The sequence below is a fragment of the Cynoglossus semilaevis genome, chromosome 6 (assembly GCF_000523025.1).
Source record: "Cynoglossus semilaevis isolate Cse_v1.0 chromosome 6, Cse_v1.0, whole genome shotgun sequence".
Taxonomy (NCBI): Eukaryota; Metazoa; Chordata; class Actinopteri; order Pleuronectiformes; family Cynoglossidae; genus Cynoglossus; species Cynoglossus semilaevis.
Genome location: NC_024312.1, coordinates 7,897,167 through 7,918,892, shown reverse-complemented (window position 1 = coordinate 7,918,892; position 21,726 = coordinate 7,897,167). Strand labels below are relative to the sequence as shown.

The 21,726-nt window shown below is 39.9% G+C and overlaps 1 protein-coding gene across 4 annotated transcripts in view; it reads left to right on the top strand.

Annotated features, from left to right (window-relative positions):
• borcs5 (BLOC-1 related complex subunit 5) overlaps nt 1-13,504 on the top strand; it is a 15,023-nt gene extending 1,519 nt beyond the window's left edge. Inside the window, exons 3-7 of one of the 4 annotated variants that reach the window (XR_001760215.2) lie at nt 6-163; nt 616-918; nt 5,716-5,766; nt 9,635-9,774; nt 12,747-13,504. Coding sequence is in view for 1 of the 4 variants with exons in the window: in XM_008311734.3 (XP_008309956.1) it covers nt 6-163; nt 616-849 (392 nt within the window). In the remaining 3 variants the exon portion in view is untranslated. Of the gene's footprint in view, nt 1-5; nt 164-615; nt 2,901-5,715; nt 5,767-9,634; nt 9,775-12,746 lie in introns of those variants that run through there. The other 3 variants (XR_521626.3, XR_003049897.1, XM_008311734.3) reach the window with 3 other exon arrangements.
• The last annotated feature ends 8,222 nt before the right edge of the window (nt 13,505-21,726 follow it).

Below are 21,726 nucleotides of genomic sequence, written 5' to 3'. Positions count from 1 at the left end.
CACAGGAGTGCTGAGCGGCCAGACCTCACCCAGCACTGTATGTCTAGAACGACTGGACGCAGCTCAGGTTCTGCAGCTCTGCGTTCGATACCAGGACCATTTACATCAGTGTGCCGAGGCTGTGGCCTTTGACCAGAATGCCCTGGTTAAAAGAATAAAAGAGGTGAGAAATGGTTTTATGCTGACTATAACATTTTGATGGTGTTCGGTTTTTGAACATCAATGTTAAAGGTCAAACTACTGGATTATGCTATAATGCAGTGCTATTAGTACCATTACTTGTAAATATCTGTAGTTCACAGGTTTACAGTTCATTATATGGTTTGTAAGAGTAGTTTATGAAAGCTAAGAGCTGCAAAGTTATTACTATTTTTTTAAGTTATAATTTTAGTTTAACATTTTTTTAAATATAATTAAAACATATATCTAAAACCTCTGACATTGTACATTCTTTACGTTCTGTCTTTATTTACATCTTTTTTCAAATTAGATTTTTGTGATTCTGATATGTCTCATTCCTGTTGTTAGATTCACATGTCAATATTTTCTTGTTTTTTTTTGGTAAGGTTTCTTCAAGGTGACATGTTTGTCTTTGTCTCCTCTGTTTCTATCCAGATGGACTTGTCGGTGGAAACCTTGTTCAGCATCATGCAGGAGCGCCAGAAACGCTTTGCCAAGTACGCCGAGCAGATCCAGAAGGTCAATGAGATGTCCATGATCCTGAGACGCATCCAGATGGGAATCGACCAGACGATACCTCTGATGGAGCGTCTCAACAACATGCTGCCTGAGAGCGAGCGCCTGGAGCCCTTCAGCATGAGGCCCGATGGGGATTCTGCCACAAAGTAGCTGCCAAGAACACAAGACGGCAGCTTCTTACTCAAGTCTACACACTCATCTGTTCAAGATTAAGTGCAGGTCTGTCCATTTTTAGGAATGTGAAATATTTAAATACACTTTTTACTTCACTTATTGCAGAACTTTGTAATAAGATACTTGTTCTTCAACATTTGAGACACTCGTCAATCTAACTCTGGCTTCACACCAGCTCTTCTGGACCAGATGCTTATTTGTACAGTGCTTGTTTAAAAGTCGAAAAGTCATAAGAAAATGAAGGGGATAACATGAACTTTAACAAGTCCAAAAAACTGCTTTTGTTATGTGTGTGTGCTCAAAGGACCCATAAAGGAAGCAAGCAACACAGAAGTATCTTAAAATACTTCAGGGAAGTATTTTTGGATCTTCTGCAAAACCTGCAGCTCCATCCAATATTACCTGTGTGCATCACGACTGACCTGAAGTCTGTATCAGCGTATACATTTTCAAAGGCAACAAGGTATTTCTCCTGTATTCTGGTGTTGTCACAACTTTGTCATGTGAAGAAAAAATGCAACAAGTGACTCAACTAGTATCCAAAAATAGTTACATTAAGGGGACAGAGTAGTTTTCACTCTTGAATGAGAGGAAGTTGCATGTTGAAAGTCCATCATCTTTACACTTTTCTCTGGTCATGTGTCACGTCAAATATGTGAGCAGAAATAACCAACAAAAAAAATTGACTTAAAGAATAAAGACTGTGTTGAAACTACTGTGATATCAGGGGAGCTGTGTGTCGATCAAGGACAAGTTCAGCTCTGAGAAGATTTGATGGAAGGTTTTCAGCAGCGTTCTGTGAGCAGATCCATTTATCATGAAGAATTAGCTGCAGCCGTTCTTCACTTGCTGTGACACGAGCGGCACTATCAAATTCTGCAGTCATGAATTTTTAAAAATGTAATTTTGTAGCATAATCGATTTTGATATGCGTCGCAAATGATTTGCAATTTTTGCAACGTGATTCACGAGTTTAACATAACAGGAGTGTAAAATGTCAATATTTCCTTTTTAAACTTGTTTGAAAATACAATGTAAAAGCTTGGGTTAACCTTAGATTAATGATATTGACACACGACTATTACCAAGCTCATAGGTCTGCAACCTGTGGCTCCAGAGCCTCCTGAGGCTCTTCAGCCTCCTCTGGTTTGGTCCTTGTGTGATTATATTTAATGTTGGTGAATTGACTAAATCTGGCCTGCCATTTAACACTCAAATGAACCAAAGCTAGTACAGTGCATGCTGTGCTGTCTTTAGTCACTGATACTGTTGAGAACAGGGCTCAGAAATTTTACAGAAATTAACTTTAAACACATTTTGAACCAATTTTTTGCAGATACAGTCACTGTCTACTTTAACTTAAAAAAAGGCTTTACACTTCACTGCACTGTACTTGACTGTAGTTAGTGTCAGAGTGAATACTTTTCATTCTGTATGATCAACATCTGACTCGATTCAACCTAGAAAACAGTCGTCTGTGTCCTTGAGTTTAATCATATGATTTCTGTACCTTAACATAAGGAACATCAGGCAGAAACTAGAGATTTTCCATTCAATATTTAACCAGCTTTTCATGAGTAAATACAGAAATGTGAAAGAAAAAAAAAATTCAAAGGTTGGCGGGAGCAGTCTTAGTCATTAAGGAGAGATGAACTGTGAGATAATAGAATAAAAGCTGATTTTAGACAATGAATTCTTTGAAAAGAGGAAATGACATTCAGTATCCACTGTATGTTCTTGTCTGGTTGTCCTCTCGCCTCTCTCTTCACATCTTCAGGCACTTCTGCAGCCTCCAACTGTCTGTTGTCTGTACTGTGTCTGTACTGTGTCTGATCTCCACCAGTTAAACTGAAGCATTTCTGAAGATCACCTGGGATTATTGCTGCTGTGTGATCAATGGTTTATTTCTTTATTTTTTTGTTAGTGCCTGTTTGTAGTGTACATGTGTGGAAACAAAGTCACTTTCCGCAAAGACCGGGGTTAAAAACATTAAACGCTGTAGTGGTGAGTGGCTGATGGCGATGTGAGAGGCGTGTCACTGATGATTGCCTGTATTGACTGTGCTGTTGAAAAATGACTCACAACTGTGCTTTTTTATTTGACAGCAGGTCTCCTGCGCTGATAGATGCCCACTTGGCTCTGCCCCTTGTATTCCAGCCAAACACGATCCTTCTTGCAGGAGATGCACATCAGAGTAGATCTATCTATCATTTAACGTTTAATCAAATATTTTTATTCCCTCATTGCACGGCTTTGTGTGTAGAACCCAACTGGTGAACTGGGAAAAGGTTTTTACAGGGGCAGAGTGAGACAGAAAAGGTCATAACTAAACAGTCTCTAAAGTTACTCTGGAAAAACTTGATATAAAATAAAGCGTAAAGGAGCAGCCACGGGTTGAGCCACGCAGTGATAAACTTTGAAAGAAAAAAATAAGAAGTCAGGGAAATCTTTTTCAGGAACAGCACAGAATCCTTGTGATTATGTGACTATTGGCAGGGGCATAAAGAGTTTAACTTCTCATTGTTGTAAATAAACCCACGTTGTCTGGAGAACTCCAGGTTTAACAGCAGCAGTAAAACAAGCAAATAAAGGGAGGATATTGAAATGTCACGCCAGAGAAAAGACTGAAATGGTTGTTGAACGTGTGTTAGGTTGAGTGTGACGATGATGCGTGTCTCAGATGGTGATTCAGTGCCACCGGTGCTGCTGCCATAAAATGCTGGTGACGCCATCATGTCTCATCAGAGACGGTCCATAAGGGAACAAACAGCAGCTCATCAGTTTGGATGAGAGGTGACATTGGCTCATAGTGAAGAGGAGGAAGAGGGGGAGGAGGGAGAGGACAGTGTAGTCACAAAGTGTTTAATGTCACAGTTTGGCAGTAGAACAGTCAAACCAAAGACCCTTGAACACGCTGCTGACATATAGAGTCACCAGAGGAAGACTCAGTGTCGCCTCCTGTTGTGTAGGTTGATGACAGTCACAATCAAACACATGGAATGGTGTTCATCCATCTGCTCTGTTGAGCAATGGCCTGCAGCTTCGCCTTTCGGGTGTCGGGCCCTGATGTGTCACGTGTCTCTCGGTGCTGTACGGTTAAAAATATGGATATCTTAATTGTGTCTTAAAAAACGATGATTTCCATCTACATGACAATGACAGATTTGTGTTTTTACTGAACTTGATTCTAGGTGTGAAGGAAGTGTTTGATGTCGCCTAATGTGTGTCAATGATTCTATGAAATTTTCATCCAGACGTTGTTTGTTTTTTATGATCCGTGCTGTTAAACTGCTGCAGTGATGCTGCGGTTAAAAAAAATGATGTAATTTACCAGAGCACTAGAGAAACCTGAACAAACGCTGATGTAAAAAATGCCGTTCACTTTTCTCCCACTGATCTGGAGGTGATGGTTCGTGTTGTTAATGTGTGCTTTGTTTTGTTTTTTTATCTCCTCAAAACACTCCTCGCTCATGTTGTTCTTTTTCACCACCGGACTTGTTCCACCTCTGACAGCAAGTGGAAATCTTTAATGGTTTGTCAACTCTGTCAACCTTCAGTTTGTTTCACACAAGGACAGCAGACAATGTTAGGACACTGGAGAAGCACTGGGTCTAAGGTCCAAATGCCAAACTGTAACTATTTGCTCTGTGTGTGTGTGTGCGTGTGTGTGTGTGTGGTCGTGGTCGTGGTCGTGGTCTTTTCCAGTTGACCTTTTTTTAGCGCAGGCTAAGTATGTCATCCATAATTCAGATAAGAGTGAAAACCCAGTGAGACAGGAGAAATGTCCATCTCTGCTCACTTCTGCCTGACTTGCTTCGAGGCATCGAGGAAGCCTCTGGGAGTGTGTTCTTCCTTAGACATTTTCTCTCTCACTCTCTTCTTCTTTAAACAAGTGCAATGGTTTCAAACTCACACAAACTTTTTCTGAAAGAGACTTAGGTTTTTTTTCCTCCTCCCATGAAGCTTCACATTTGGCAGGGAAGCAGTGAAGCAGGTAATGTTGCCCTGCCATTCACCAAACTCGGACTCATCCATCAGACTGTCAGGCTGAGAGCTGTGATTCATCGCCTCACACTCGACCACAAAACTCATCCCAGGAATCACTTATGTTCAGGCCAAAAATCCTGGAGCCCAGCAGCGCTTAATGTTAACTTTGACTAATTCCTGATCAACACAGTCTTGGTCCATTTTGTGTAAATGGGAATAACAAGTGTGTAGATGCTGAAAAGAGCGTCTCCTACAGTGATGGACCAGATGTTTACAAACCGAAAGATTCCTTTATTTTATATCAGATGTGTTCATAGTAACAGTAATTGGAACTCCAGGAAAATATGTTTCTCTTCTGAGTCCAACAACTAACAATTTGGAACTAATTTGTTTTTAGTGACATTATGTTTCTTTACACAAAGTAAATAATTTACATTTTTTAAATTACTGTAATGTTTAAAATGTATATGTACTGTCCCACAATTAAGATACATATTTGGCCTTTGGAGTTTTATAAGAGTAAATTAATCCAGATGTGACTCTTTAATTTACTTTATTCAAAACTAAATATGTTGACAGCATTTTTGAATTGTAATTTTACTATAACCATTGATCTTTGATCTAAATTCAGAATCTGATATGTATAGTGTTGGTTTCACATCTACTCATAAAATGCAGCCGCTGGGTCGCTCCATGATTCAGAATCTGATATGTATAGTGTTGGCTTCACATCTACTCATAAAATGAGTAGATGGGTTAAGGGTTAAAAACTGGAATAATGTTGAATTACAGCTGTCCAGCGTCATTTTGCAGCGATATGTTAAATTCACGACTGAATAATTGATCTCATTTCAGATAATCTGACCTTGGGCTGGAGCACAGAGGGATTTCAGGACCATCTCTCAGGTGAGCATTGACACCGTCTTCCATCTTTCCAACATTGATGACTTTCATTCATCTGGTTCCAGTGGGTTCAGATGTGAGCAGCTCACTGAATATTCGGTCACAGTTTGAACTCCTTTAGCCCTTTAAAATTACAGGTGATGAAATATTCAGACCCATGGACTGTGGAGATGGGGGCTGAGTGCAGCGGCTGACAGCTGACAGTTTGACAGTGTTTCCTTTTAGCTCACTGTGCATTCACCTTTACACTGACAGGGCTGACATTAATGGTTCCCCTTTATGCTTTTTCAAGCATGTAATTATAGTGCGAGTAGTTGGAGAAACACAGTGACCGGCAGTTTGGTGAACTGTGCATTGTGTCTAAATGAACTGTTAATAATGCGGGAATAAAAATACCAGAACTCAGAACTCAGGACTTGTAGGTTAAATAATGTTGTACAGTCTGTGAAGATCACCGTTCACTGAAGTGGTGTTCATTAGCCACAATGTACTGTGTTAGAATAAGTATCCTAGTTTTGTCAAAATGGAACAGAGGTTTCTGTTATAGCTGTGCATGTTCCTGTGGTGTGTGTTATTCTCAGCAGACAGGTAGACAACTCAGTCTACTGTCGAGCTGCTGCAGTCTGTAACTGGTTCACCCTGCAATTGCTTTCCATTATTGTTTGGCATTTGGATACAATACGGTATCTGTGATGCATCCAAGGTTGAGTGCATAGTAATTTGCATCTGTTATTAGCATAAAAATCATATCACCGAAATGGCAAACCCCCGCACTCGAATTATAATCGTGTTAAATCAGGAACGTGGTGTGATATGCAGAGAAGTTAAAATCGCAAAATGTTATTTCATTGTAGAGCCTTTAAGGTAAAAATGAGTTTCTGTGAAAGCAGGGTTAAGACTATAGACCCTATATTGTATAAGAAACGGATGACGATGTTTCTGTGGCAGCAACAGTTGGGAAGGGCAGAATACCAGCTAATCTTCTCTTTTTCTTTTTTTTTTCGTTTCCATTATTTTATTTATTATTATTTTGGAAAAGACATGTTTGGTTTTTCCTCCATCTGTGGCAGCGACATTTTGGAAGGGCAGAATACCAGCTAATCTTCTCTTTTTCTTTTTTTTTCGTTTCCATTATTTTATTTATTATTATTTTGGAAAAGACATGTTTGGTTTTTCCTCCAACAGATGATGTCACCTTAAAATAATTGTGAAGTGAAAGTAAATCCATTTGGCATCGGTTAATATTAAAGTCGGAAATTCATTTTACAATATCGGTGTATCGGATATTTGCAAAAAGTTAATATTGGACATCCCTACTCATATCATAACAGAACATAACAATAACCCTCGGCCTTCTCTTTGTCTTAGATGTTAAAATAACTAGTTGCTGGATCAGTGTTTGAGTATTTGAATGTATTACGTAGCCTGATAATACTGTTATTAATTCAAGGGCCAGTTTGAGCCTTAATTAACTAATTGACAGTCCTATTGCACTGTCATTTGTGGTAAACTGTTTTGCTTTATTGTTTATTTTCCTCTAAAGAGGATCATGATTTAAGATGTCGACACCAGTGAGAATTGGACTTCATTTCTTAGACATTCTTTTAAATGAAGTTTTGTTGTGCAGCCAGCAGAGTGGCCCCTGGTGGTTTCTGCCAGTACTTCAATTTTAGAAGCAGATGGCAACATCCACTTTTTCTGTAGGGTCTATGGTTACAACAGATACTTTAGTTTGTGCTAGAGCAGATGTTCTGCTACGTCTCTTTGACGTCCTCTTCTTTCCCCAGCTGCTGCACTTGAATCAGACTAATACTTGGTGGAGCACCGTAACAGCGGGGGCTCTCTGTTGGCTTGTGGTGTAACATGGTGTGCCGTGAATCATTTAAGACTCATACATTTTAAAGCAGCCGCAGCACAGTTTCAGTCACCAAACATGACAACAGCACTCAGTGCCTTCAGCGCCAGCGTCTCTGCTTCTAACAATAATCTGTTTTTCATGCCAGATTAGAGTGCATAGCACACAAGGACACAGTAGCGGGTAAAAATATACGTAATCTTCATTTAAAGCAGCTCACAGGCTTATTATAATTGCAAATTTGCAACTTGACTCCTGGCGCACTCAGACCTAATTTAGAACTGATCATTAATTGCAACATCAACTGAAAATCTTACACGGTGTGAGCTGCACTGCACCGTGTAAGATTTCTCTCTACATCTATTTTTTTCCTGCATGGTTTCTGTATTACAGTAACTATCTTACTGTTTCATCCATCCATCCATCCATCCATCCATTTTCATCCGCTTATCCGTATCCGTTACCGGGTCGCGGGGGCGGCGATTCACCACCAAAATTGCACCGTACCAACCCCACTGACCCTTCCTGCGGGTGGTGAGTCCACTGGAAGGAACCAAACGCCCTAACCTGCCTCTGGGCCAAAGCGCCACTGTCTTACTGTTTCTATTTCCTTGACAGAGACATTGCCTCCTGGCCAAAGTGCCACTGTCTTACTGTTTCTATTCCCTTCAGTGATGGTATACGACGGTGGCCCTGTCGAACTGTGTCTTACTTCATGTTTTCAGTCCGTTTTATTTGACTGTTCTTCAGGAAGGCAATTGTGTGGAGGATTTGAAAAGACAGCTGCTAAGAAGTGCTGCTGGGTGTGTGAAGCCTGTGGTAAAACATATGAAATAATGTGAAATAATCACATTGTCTCTATATCATCCTGGTCTAACGTCACAGATGTGGAATTTGTACTGCACATGGCATGACTTTTATTTTTTATACTTTCTTGAAGATGTTTATTTTTCTATGTGAAAGTTTTGTTTTGCTGTCGTCCATGTTTTGGTACAAAACATCTCATAGAAGGTGGCAGATCGTTTTTTAATTTATTTTTTATAGATTTTACACCCAAAGTAAATATACAGTAAATATTCAAATGTTAATAGGATCACTGTTAACACCGTCGTTGATATTTGTCCGTTTTTAGATGTTAAATTATTTCAGAATAATTAAGTTTTAAAATGCTTTTAACCATTTGATTTTAAATCAAACGAGAAGATATACATATGTACTCAGAACAATTAAAAAAACATAATTATAACTATTTTTTTATGTTTTGGTTACTGAGTTGAAGTGTAACCTGGTTGTTGCTGCTGTTGCTGCTGCTGCTGCTGTTGCTGCTGCTGTTTTTGCTGCTGCTGCCGCTGCTGCCTCTTTAAGGCAGACAATTCAAATTAAGAGGCAGTAGGTGCAGACACACTCTGTTTGTGACACCTTGTGGAGGAGAGTGAGGGGGTGAGCCAATAGGAGGGGGGGAGAGAGAGAGAGAGAGAGAGAGAGATGAAAGCAGCAGCACAGACAGTGAGGGAGGGCAGATGCTGAGCGACAGCAGCTTTGCAGAGAGTAAGTGTGAGTGTGTGTGAGTGTGTGTGTTCTTCCTGCTCTCCCTGCACCCAGAGTCTCCTCCACTTTCCCCCCGATAGCTGTTTATCTTCCTCCTTCCTTCGCTCTATGTGAGTCATGGAAGTGATGTAGGAGCAGCAGGAGAAAGCAACAGGTTTTTCCTCAGTGTGTGTGTGTGTGTGTCTGGTAAGATCACTCTGCATCTGTGTGGCTGGACGTCTCACTGTCTCCCGTGAGGAGGAGCAGACAACTTCTGCAGAGTTTAGCTCTTTGCCCAGTTGGCTTCTCCTCCTCCTCCTCCTCCTCCTTCTCCTTTTTCCTGCTTGAACAACCTATTTTCTGATTGAGCACATTCTGCTCTGAGTCCGAGGGCAGTTAGTGCTCGTCGTACTGGCTGTACAGTAGAGTCCGAGTGTGAGAGCCGTGTGCTGACAGTGTGAGCAGCTTTTACTGCCTGTGTATTGACAGGCGGCTCTTCGGCGTGGCTGTGGTTTGGAGGAGGATGAGAGGGATATGAAGGAGGATCTCTGCTTGGAGCCACCAGGATGGTCACAGCGTCGGAGATAATCGTCCCAATCTGCACGAGAGGAAAAGATAATCCCGTACAAGTAAGCCCTCAAAGCTTGTCAGACTTATTTCTCTTTTCTTTTTTTTTGTTGTAAGAATTAAAAAGAGCGGTGGAGGATTTTATTCTCCTCCTATCAGTAGAAAGTCTGTCTTCTGTGTATTAGAATGACTTCAACTCTTTGTTATCACACTTCTGCTGCCGACCGAGGCAGACAGGATGGTTCTCACCACACTGTGATTCAGGTGATGACAGGCTCTACATCTGTGGCAGCTCTTCCCAGTAGGTAATATAAATAGACAACACACATGAGTTAACACTAACGAATTCACTGTTAATAAGGAAAAGGGAAAAAAACTGTTAATTTTTCTTGGGATTCATTTTGAAAAGGTCAAACACAAGCCACTGTTTGTTTACACCGATGTGGATAATTGCACTGGGAGGCCAATTAGATGGATTCATTAAAGCATTGCCCTCCGAAGACTCTAACGAGTTTCCAAACCATTCGGAGGTTGCGCATTGAAGGCCCTCTATGTGTCCATTGTCTCTCTGTCAGTATGGAATTTAAACAGATAGAAGATGAAACGATAAATGTCGCGCGATAATAACGACACAAAGCCATGGGTAATTTTTACATCACCTGCTGTAATCGGAGCATTTTGTAGCTGATTTGTTTCTATTTTGAATGGTACATTTTTGTCTGTCCAAATCAGTTGTATTTGTAGGAGCCGTACATAGAAATGCTTAAAACTAATTGAAAACAGTACAGTAAGAACTCGCTCAGCCAGGCATGGCAAAACTAAAGTCCGGGGGCCGGATGTGGCCCGTTCAGCTTTTTAATCCGGGCCATCAAATTTTTCTAAATTATATAATTTATTTATATTATCATTATACTGCTGCCTTTTCCCTGCAATACCCATGTTCCCCCAATAGATGGCATAGAAAATGATAAGTCAATAAGTTTGCTCACGCCTGACCTAATCTAATGTGGAATTTCTCAGATGACTTTTAGATATTTTCCACTACATTCTTATTTTTCCCATTTTTGTTATTTAACCTTTATAACTTTATGCTATTTTAAGGAAAAATCTTAGTAGATCTTCGTTAAGAACCTAAAACATTTGTTAAAGTGAACTTTTGTTGGCTACTTAATTACACCATGGAGTTGTACTGAAGAATTTGGAAAAAATGTGGAGGAAATGAAAGGTAATAAAAGTTGTTCGGTCACAGCCAGCACGGAGACAAACCGACATCCCTTCAATGATGTAAGAATAACCAGCCGTCATCTAAAGGATGGATGAGTGTGATTTACTGCAGCTCTCCCGTCAATCCTGCTGTGTTTGTGCGCAGTTTGACCTATAATGGCAGCTAATGGCGCCATACGTTATTTCAAAGAGGACACTGCCGAGCAGGAAACTGTCAGCTGACACTTCCAGTTATAATATGCTACTTGTTATTAATGTTAGCTCTCCTTGTGAACCCCATCAGATCTACGGCTGACAGAGGTTCTGGATTAGAATTAATGGACCTTTAAGATTTGAAATTACATTTATTGCGAGGCTGGATTTACCGTCAGCAGCGCTCACCATTACTCTCCATAAAGGACAACCGCTGAGGATATTTTTATCTTTGCCGGCCGTCCCGCAACAGGGGCCTTGTTTTAACGTAGAATATATCGGATTCACCTCTTAATATTGATCTCCAGGCTTTGTTCTGCTGCTACTTGTTGTCTCAACAGCTTAAAAATCCTTTCCATTGATTACTCTGCTTCTCTTTACTTGGACGGTCCCTGTTGTGATTGGTATGGATTTATTAAGGGGGCTCAGTAAAGGAAAATAGTTTCACCCAGACTGACCTTGTCCTTGCTCCTTTGGAAGAAACAATCAACGAAGCAGCGTTTTCTTTTGTGTGAGTGTACTTTTCAGTCTAAACCACATTTTTTCTATCTCTAGGATAAAAGACATCATATCTCAGCATTTCAGAGGGGGTGAAATTGCTGACGTCTTGGGATCAATAAACAGGAATAAAGACTGTGAGGGTGAATGCAGTGAACAAAGGTTACAAGTTGTAGCAGCTGAGGCAGACTTTAAAAAATGTCGATGTCAAAACCTAATTGAGCAAAAGGATTCTAGGGTGTGCTCTGTGATTTTATGTGCACCTCAATATCTTCTCCCAAAACAAACCACTTTCAAACCTCCTCTGGGAAAGAATGTCAAATTGAACAAACCCGTATCTTCACATTCTTGGCTGTGTACTTTCCTACCCTGGCTTCTGCCATATAGATATACTGTGTTAGTATGATATTTTAAGTGTTGTGTGATAGCAGGTCTGCCGTGTAGAAAACTGTTAGCTAAAGATTAGCCACAGGTGAAACCAAAGGAAAGGGGTTTGGAGGGAAAGGCGTGTAGGCTAAAACAAATGACACTTACCAAATGTTGTCAATTAATTCAGAGGCACAGATGGGTTTTCTGAACTGGGGCGGACCAAGCTGTCAGAAATACCACTTTACAACAACTGTAATAAGGGTACCTGTTTTGGTTTGGGTATTAATTATGCTAATTCGTCAGGTACGCAAACAAAATGGTAATAACAGATAAGCCCATGCTAACCAAGAGTTTTTTAAACGTACCCCTGCTGGTTTCATTACATTATTAAAATTGTGTCATATTTTGATCTGCATCAGGAAAGTGTGAATCAGTTTTGTGTGACAGCCGGTTGATATTAGCTGTGATGAAAAGGTCTTTGTGTTTGTTGTTGAAGATGAAGAACATGGTGTGAAATGTAACAGATGTTTTCAATTTTGTCCATCGAAATTGAATAATTACATATTGATTGATAAACATTTGCAGACTACTTTAGTAATATGTACATGTTGTGTCTCAGTGCCAGTTCGGAAAATAAATAGAGGAATATTGCGTTTGCTCGAAGCTGTTCCTTAAGTCTGCTGAACATTGAGTCATCTGCTACAGCTTAAAACCCCAAATGCTTTCCCCTGTGTTATGTTTCTGTTCTCAGGCTGTGTAGCTAAGAGTCCATGCCCATCTTCAGAGAGCAGAACCTTCTATATCAACCATCTAATCTACACCAGCAGACAGGTGAGAGTTTTCATGTACTGAGTTTGAGGGACGGCTCTGACGATGCAACGCTGATTATATATTTTTTATTGTGTGTTTTCATCTTTTTGTCAAAGTAACTGTGAGCCCTCATTTTAATCACTGCTGCAGAAAGTGAGTCTGGTCACCAGATCAGCAGCAGCTCCTCTCAACAGCCAGTCGTCATTTCACCAAAAGTTAACCTCCCTTAGCTGTAATTTAATGCAAAACCTTGATTGCATTGGAATCATGGGAAATAAGGAGGAGAAGCACAGATTTACTGGCGTATAATTACAGCTTTAATTCTCTTCATCCTTCCAACTGTGTTTCTACACTTACTACTTTTACCTTCACGTGTCAAATATCAGACAATTGTCCCTTTTATTTCTATGTCCAGTGTTCCATTCTTTAGCCATAAAGTTGAATATTTGATACAAACAAACAAAAAATACTGCAGATCACCAAAAAGAATGCACCACAGTCAGGACTGCGGCAGCATCATTTTTGGAGGCCGTTTATGTTAACTTACAGTTTCAGTTTGTTGGTTAGCTGATTAATTGGTTTGCTACATATAGCAATACAAGTGTTGATGATAAATGCATTTATTAAAATGTTTATTTGTAAATGAAACGTCATATCGCTCCTGTGCATCCCCTGGCTCCAGGTGTCATGCATTTATTCTGCAGACTGTGCAAAAAAAAAAAAAAAAACCCAGAAAAGAACCTTACGTCCCGAGGTATTTTCAGTGGAACATAAATATATTTAAATTGATACTTAGAGGGAGAATATAGTCGAACGTGTTCACTGCAGAAGCTGTTAATGTGTTTAGAGACCAGTGCTCATTAGCAAAAAAATCCGTGAACGTCTCTGAGGATGCTTCAGGGTCTGATCTAATTCTCTGATTTAAAAAGAAGCTTTAAAGTCTGGCGCTGTTACAAAGAAATCAGACTCTGTAATAGTTAGAGAGACTTTTATTGTCAGTTCATCCTATATTTTTATCCCTACTTTACTTTAACCTTCTAACTTAAGAGGGGGATGTATAGAATGGAGTGCTTTGATGTTCAAAGAGAAAATGAGCTAAGAAAGAGGAGCCGTGTTACTGATGCCTCGAGCACAGCCTGAAGACGAGACGCATTTAGGGTCGCACATATGTGGGTGTATAAATTGGTCTGTTGGCCTTTTTTTATAATAGATCTCCAAAGGCATGCCCTTTAACTGTGGTGTATCTACACTCTGGAAACAGATGTTAGTCCACCTGGGCAGGATGAATAAAGAGTTAAGTCTGGCAGAGTCTAGAACAGGAAGACCACGGTCTGGAAAACTGTCTAAGTCTGAACCAGTAACTGATGAAACAATGAAACAAAGTGTCTGACTGACAAAATCCAACTAGCTGTGTGCAATTATAAGAAACTGTCTGAGCTACATCTGTTCTATGATGCTGCCTGTTGATGGCCTGGAGTCATTTGTTGTCTTTAAAGTCGAGGGCAAAGATAACACTAATCGGGTTAGAACTAGTTGAAGTCCTGCATGGACGGATGGACGGATGGATGGATGGATGGATGGATTGCGGACCCATTGATTGCTGCTTGTTTTGGTCGTTCATTATATGATTTACAGAAAGAGCGCAAATGTGGCCAACTTCATATGATACGGTAGAGAAAAGATGGAAGTTACTTTTCAGGTGATAATTAGCAAGGACTTCCACTTCTATTAATACTCCTGAATCTTCATAATGAGTCTTGGAAGTCTTTTTCTGAACTTTTTCTGAAGTGTAAATGGAACGCATAAGAGCCAGGAATAAAAGTCTTTCGGCAGTGTCTCTGTTGTTTTGCTGTATCGCTTCTCAGAAACTTGAGTCTGAATCTCGTTTGATCTGCCTCCCACTAAATTTTGACAACTTAGAAAAGGAAGGCCAGCAGCGGTCCCACATGGTTTAATTATCCCTCAAACTGATAACACTGCCGAGAGGGAAGGCTGGAAAGGAGACGATCATCTTTGAGGAGATAGAGTTTGTAGGATTAATAGAGATATTCTGATATTACTTGGCCTCTGTTGACAGGCGGAGCACATAATACTCCTCTTGATTTCTCCGGTTGATTCCAGAAACTGCTGCTGTTGCTGCTGTTGCTGCTGCGGCTGCTGCTGTGTAGCTAGATGTGAAGGGCAGAACAAGTCATCACTATGCAGTCTGCTCCCAGTGGAAGCACACACATCACTGAAAATATAGATATGAAGGCATACCTCTAATTTAATCTTTTTGTTTTTTACAGTAAAAGTGAAGGTTAATTAAAAGGCTTTATTTGTTACTTATTTTTTCTTTAGCATATTTTCAAATGTCCATACATGGACATTTAAGATGTAATTTCTGTAAACTCTGCCGTGATCCTCCGTCTTTGTCTAGTGGTTGACTTTCACGGACAGTGCCTTGAACAGAATGCCTTTGTCTGATGATTTAAATGCGCACTTCACCTCTGTTGGTGTAAGTAATTATGACAAAGTCGTGGCAGTGCGGAGGAGGAGGAGGGCAGCGGCAGTATCGGACAAACACACCATACGTCTTCCTGAGGATGAGATAATCAGACAAAGTGCTGCTGAGGGTTGGTCCAGTGAAGAGCTCATTTACTTTTGTAAAATGTGTTTTTTTTACGACTTTCAACTAGGAATAAAGATATATATTGTAATATTGGGCAGTCTGACAGTGATGCTGTTGAGGATTTGAAGAGGAGAGTTAAAAACAGGTGCAGTCTTGACCAGCTCAGTGGCTGGGAAAACCGTTTTGTTTTAATTGGGCAAAGACGAAATGATGTCGCTATTGAATGTGTAGGTGGAAGACTGAAACGTCACCTTAATAGGAGTGAAGGGAAAAGTCTATAAATAAAAAGAACGTCGTTGTTTATGTACCCTGCAAGCTGCACCTACGGTGCCTGCAACTTACATATATATCTGGATGATGACCTGCAGAGCTGCTGGGAGTTTCTTTCAAAACCTCAGTGAAGCCTCAACATTGTTAATCAGTCTACAGTCCCACACAGCTGTGACAGTCGTCTTATCGACTGTAGACTCACTCACTGCCTTGGGCTCATGACTGCTGGTCTGATGGAAGCTGGGCCTCTGACCTGAAGTTGAAGTTTTAGGTCTGAAAAAAGCTAAAGGAAAAAAAAGGTGCTGTAAGCTTGAGTTGACATCAAACCATTGTCCAGTAATGTAATGTGTTTAAATATCTGTCTGTCTGTCTGTCTGTACATTGTTTATGCTGAGACGTTCTGGGCAGATGAACCTTTTTCAATTGAACTCATTTTTCTTTGAATGCTGCAGACGTTGGTCTCTCCTCAGACTGGGTGCCAGGCCTCCGGGTCGTTTGAATTTGAAACACATGCTTTACCATTAACAGCAGCAGCAGCAGCAACAATGCCAACTGAAGCAAAAGGCAAAAGGCAAAAGGCTTTGCACTAGAAAATGTCGTGCTGCTCCTTTTCTAAAAGCTGGACACTGTTTGGCCGTCCGCCCCCCAGAAGGTGAAATTTCTGAGGAACATTTAGGAGATAACATAAGAAACAAGATAAGAACATATTTAGGCTGGATCAACTCTTCCTCCTCTCAAAGCCTTCAAAGTTGAACCTTATCTTTCCACCCACTCACTTTTCCACAGCAGCAAAAAAAAACCCTCTTAAAAAATCTCACGAGCCATTTGCCAGTTCTGTAGTACAAGTGTGCCATTTGGCACCAGATGGACAATTAGATAGGAGCTAATCAGAACTCAGTTTCCTATCAGCGGCCTGGTCAACTGTGAAAAGCAGAGCAGTGATATTCCCAAAACACGCTTAGCACTGAGTGCAAGCTGGTGATTAAGATCAGAGATTATTTAACTAAATGTGTGAAAAAGGCGGCGTCATTACCAGTAATGATGTTCTTAGTGTCGATGCCAAATGGATTTTGTATAAATAATGCAGAAACAAAAACGAGGGTGTAGAAACAGCAGCCGAATAGATTAAAAATAATTAAAAGCTTTTAATCAAAAACATGAAAACAATGAGTTAGCACAGACGGATTTTCCTGCACATTTCTTAGTTAAAATGATTCTTTTACAGACTCAACCATCATCCTAATGAAGATTTGTTGTATAAAACCATATGTTCACGACATAAAGCCCTGTTCAAGTTTAGATTAAGACACTTATTTAACAGTTTTCAACCATTTCTTTTATTACTTGACAACATACCGCCGAGCCATATTACCGCTGTGTATGAAACAGTGCAGCGGAAATTAAAAAAAACCCAACAACGCTCAAATAAAAAGTCAAGAGCACCTGAATGCTCTCTGAGGCCGTTTGACTCAGCCTTCAGTTTCCAGTAATAAAAGCCTTCTAGATGCCAGTGCCTCTGAGGACTGAACTGTAATGTTGTTTACAGAGATGCTGCTGTCTGAGAACAGAACACAGCATGACTCACATCTGGAAATGTTTTATTCTAAAGAGACGGCCAAGGAAAATGGTCAGGGGTGTTGGTTTCCTGGGGGAGAATTCACTGTAGGCAGACAAATTACATTTCTGTTCGATCTATGGTGTCTACAGTGTCGCTGACTCGAGCCTGACACCATGCATCACTAAATGGTCTCGTCTTTGTTAGTGTGTGAAAACAGTTAAACACATTTTATCATTTAGATAAGCTAGTTGGCTGAATGCTTAAATATTTTCTTAGTCTTCTTAATTTTAACTTTGATAAATTAACACATTCAAGACTACTAGTTTATTTAACGGGCTAAATTTGCTGCTGTTATTCAGTCTAGTGAAAACTCCACTGTGAAACTGCATACTTTCAAAGCCCTGGACGGGTTTTTATCTATCAGCCTTTGCAGCCTCACATATCCCGGTTTGAAAATCTCCCAGCAGTCGGGTTCGAAAAACACAGCCTTTCAAGTCCTTAAATGCTGAGCCAGCTGCCTTTGTGTTTGCAAGCCTTACTTTTAAGGATCCAAAAAATATTTGAATGTCATGGAGTCACATGAGAGAGGTAGAAATCAAAAGATTTAAAAAAAAATCTTTATAATAAGGCGGTTTATCTGCCAAGACACCAGAGAGTGACTTTGCCCAATGTGGAATTGAAGTGCCATGAAAGAAAGTGACGACAGCCCAGGTTAGGCTTGGACTGTGACTGGAATATGAATCCTGCCAAGTCAAAGCTCTTCAGTTGGTCAGATGAGACAGATATAGAACTTTTTCACCTTTGAGATGTTGCATGTGTTTGGTCAAAGTAAGGAGAGGAATATGACCACACGGGGAAACATGGAGTTGAGAGTGCCATGGTGTGGAGATGCACTGCACTGCACCTGGAACTGAGAAACCTTTGGTGGTGTGAGGAGCTGTAAAAATTAAAAAATATGAAAAAGATACTTGTCTTTCAGCACCACAGCTGGAATCATACTGTGAAAACACCTCAACCACACAGTAAGTCTTTGAAACAAACTGAAGACCAGGAGAGATATGCTAAAAAGGAATGTTCTGGAATAATTCAGGAGACGTCACATTAAACGCTATGAAAACTAAAAAACTTTAGTTTTTTAACACAATGATGTTAAAAAAGTTTTAAAAAATCCCTTGAGATTTTGTAAATAAAAAATCTTTGTAACATTTGCATGCAGGGAACCACGAACCCTGAACCCTGGTCTGTGGACTAGTACTAGTACCCTGTTCGTGGGTCCTTTGGTACTGAGTGAAGAATTCAAAAATGACTTCAGTTAAAGAGAATCCGATCATTTACATTAATTTTATTTCAAAATGTATTTTATTTATTTATTTCAAACTTCAAAACTAACGGAATAAAGTCCAAGAGTCAACAATTAGCACGGCGCTACTGTCCTGTAGTACCAGCCAGTACCGTCTGACCGGTCCTTAGTAGTTGCTATGAATTGATTGACAGGAAAAGGCAGTATATTAGGTAAGAAGGAATAAGAATAGATATACATTTTGTGACAGAATGTCAGCACTACTACTTTTGAAGGTTGAGTTTGTTGTTTGTTGTAGTTCATATTGCTGTAGTGAAATTATAAAATTGGAAAAAGTGTTGGTCAGCAGCACGTACGCAGGGCAGCAATCCTTTAACTGATTTTCGCTGTGTAGCAGAGACAGGGAGGAGCACTTGTGGGTGGAAAACCAGTGAGGGATCGCTTTGTTGTTGCTGTGTTAGTGTCTTCCACGGCTCTGTGGCATGTGTGGATGGAGGCAGGTGCTGTCTGTGCATTTTGTCCTGTCAGTAAAGCTTTTCACGACACGAGGCTTCTCTGTAATCCTGGCTGTGTCCCAGAATCTGCCACTTCACAGTCAGTGCATGGAAGGAGAAATATTTTTCCAGCTATTTTAGTCCAAATAAATTGCTCTGTGATGCTTATTGTATATGTTTATTTAACTACCCTTTTGTTTTTTAGTCAGGCAGTTTGTTGTTTTTTCTGTTCAGTTTTTTTTTTTTTTTACTGCAATTTGTTCAGACATTGATCTCAGATCAGAGCTTTTGTTTCACGCCTCAGGACTGGAAGAGTTCAAAGTCACATTTTACGGCTCTGTAAAAAGTAATGCACACTACATTCTCTCCCAAAATATATTTGATTTCTTCCTCTGTAATAAAATACACAGGGAGTGTAAAAGAGAAGGAAAGAGAGAGAGAGTACACAGAACCATACACAGTATTATAAATCTTTCCATCTTTAATACTACCACTATGTGGTTGGCCTGCTTATTTGGTGATACCTCACTTTGCTTTGTTATACTATTCCATGCTATTATACTACATGGGCTTAGTACAGATATGTGTGCAGCCTCAATCAAACCCAGTATTTGATTATCTGAACTTGCGCAGGGAGAATTCAGGTTTATAAATGCAGTGGCTGAATAAAAAGAGATGCATTAGAGGAATCCTGACTTCAGGAACAAAATTAGAATTGATCGGGTCAGCAGAGAGAAGATAGTTTACACTTTCTGCAATGCATTTCTAATCTGCCTGTTGGAGGAAACCCAGCCTCTTTATAATCTCAGGGGCTGGTCCACGGGCAGCCCTCAGATTACAAATAAGGTTGACGTTGAGAGATTACGAAATGTGATTGTTAACAGCAATGATTGGTGTAGAGTGAATGGTGACACATTCTCCATCGACTGAGTGTTTTTGTATTAAATAGAAAAACTCTGCCGCCGCTGTCAACACTGATAAGACATTTGTAAACAAAATAAAACACTTCCTTTTCAGAATTTTAATAAACAAAATATAAAAAGTGTGAGACCGTGCACTACACACAGCACACACACAGCGGCCCTGTCTAAACAGCCACCACACTTATTGTGGATTTCATCCTTTAAATCTCGGCACATGTTGTATTTGTTTCCTGGAGCTCAGAGTTTTTTTCTGGGCAGCTCATAATGTACTATCTGACAGATAATTAAATTAGTTGCTCAAATTATGTCCGCTTCCAAAATAAAGTGGCACGCCGCTAACGTGCAGTAATACATTCCAAGTAATTAAACGCTATTTACAACGTGCTGTTTTATTAATACAGTCGGTTGTTTATATTTTACATGAGTCTGCAGTTAATGTTCCGAGGAAACAATAGAAGTAATAATATAATGTAGTGAATGAAACAGTTTGGTAATATTTTATTGTAGTTGACTTTGTTATTAAAATGACTAAATGTGTTTTTTTACATCTCAGAAAATTCACCGGTCCTGGTTCGAAGGTCTAGTTAGTGACAAGAATCCCACAATGCAACAGGACAGGGCATCAGAAAACACAGCAGGACATTTTTAATGTTGGAAATAATGTCTGCATGAGTAACAGTGAAATGGTAGAAGACCGTGTTGTTAATTATCAGATGATGGTCGTATCCATCAAACCTGATGTTGTACACAGAGGCAGTGTTGAAACAAGACGCCTTCCAGGAGCTAGTGGGCTTCTTGCTTGGCTGATGGATGAACATTCTGGTAAACATCATTTAAACTCCCAGTGATCCCCAGAGGATTTATTAGCATCCTATTATGTTTCCCATATAGTAGCAGCTTCTCTTGTACTGTCTTGGCAGTAGGTTGAGTAATGACGCGTCTGTTGTTCTGCACTCTCGGGCTACACTCACAACATGGGCCTGATTCCAGAGGACTGCACCTCTCTGCTTTTTTCAAGTGATGCTCTTGTCTCTAAATATGTCACGTCGATATGTGTATGACAGCTACATCTGGTCGCTCTAAGTGAGTAGGAAAATACATCAGTGAAGTAGAACATCAGCCCCGTGTCAATAAACAAGAATTCACACTGGTGATCTATGAAATAGGAATAGGATTGAACGGTATTTTTGAGTGATATAATTTAAGTGTAACTTTAAAGTGTAAAACTGACAGTGTGAGTACATTTGTAAAGGGACCGCTCGCAAGTAGTAAAAATCTTATTAATGCAGAGATTTTCAGACAAGGAAATTAAGGATGTTGCACAACAGATTATAGAATATCACAACTCCTAAAACGTCTCTCATTAGAGATTATGTCACCCTTGTTTACAGTGTTTGTTTACTGTTAAAATGCAATTTTGTTTTTACTTTGGTCTGTGTGAGCTCATTAAAGTTTGATCAACTAAAATTAACCAAAAAACAAACTACAGTTTGTAGAAACTAAGAAAATGTGGAAAAAGGCTCTTGACCTGTTGAACCATTAGTAAGTACTGTACTAGTACTGGTTTATTGCTGTGAGTCATTAATATCAACACATATTATGCTGGTGAATATTTATTTTTCTCAGTTTTGTGAGAAAGTGTGACAACATGGCAGCTTTTTAACGTACTTTGTGGCACTGCAGAGGCTTAATTTGATCTAAACTCGCATGCTTTTCTCCGTCTGTAACCATTAACATTTGGGTCTGGAACAGTAGCCCCAACACG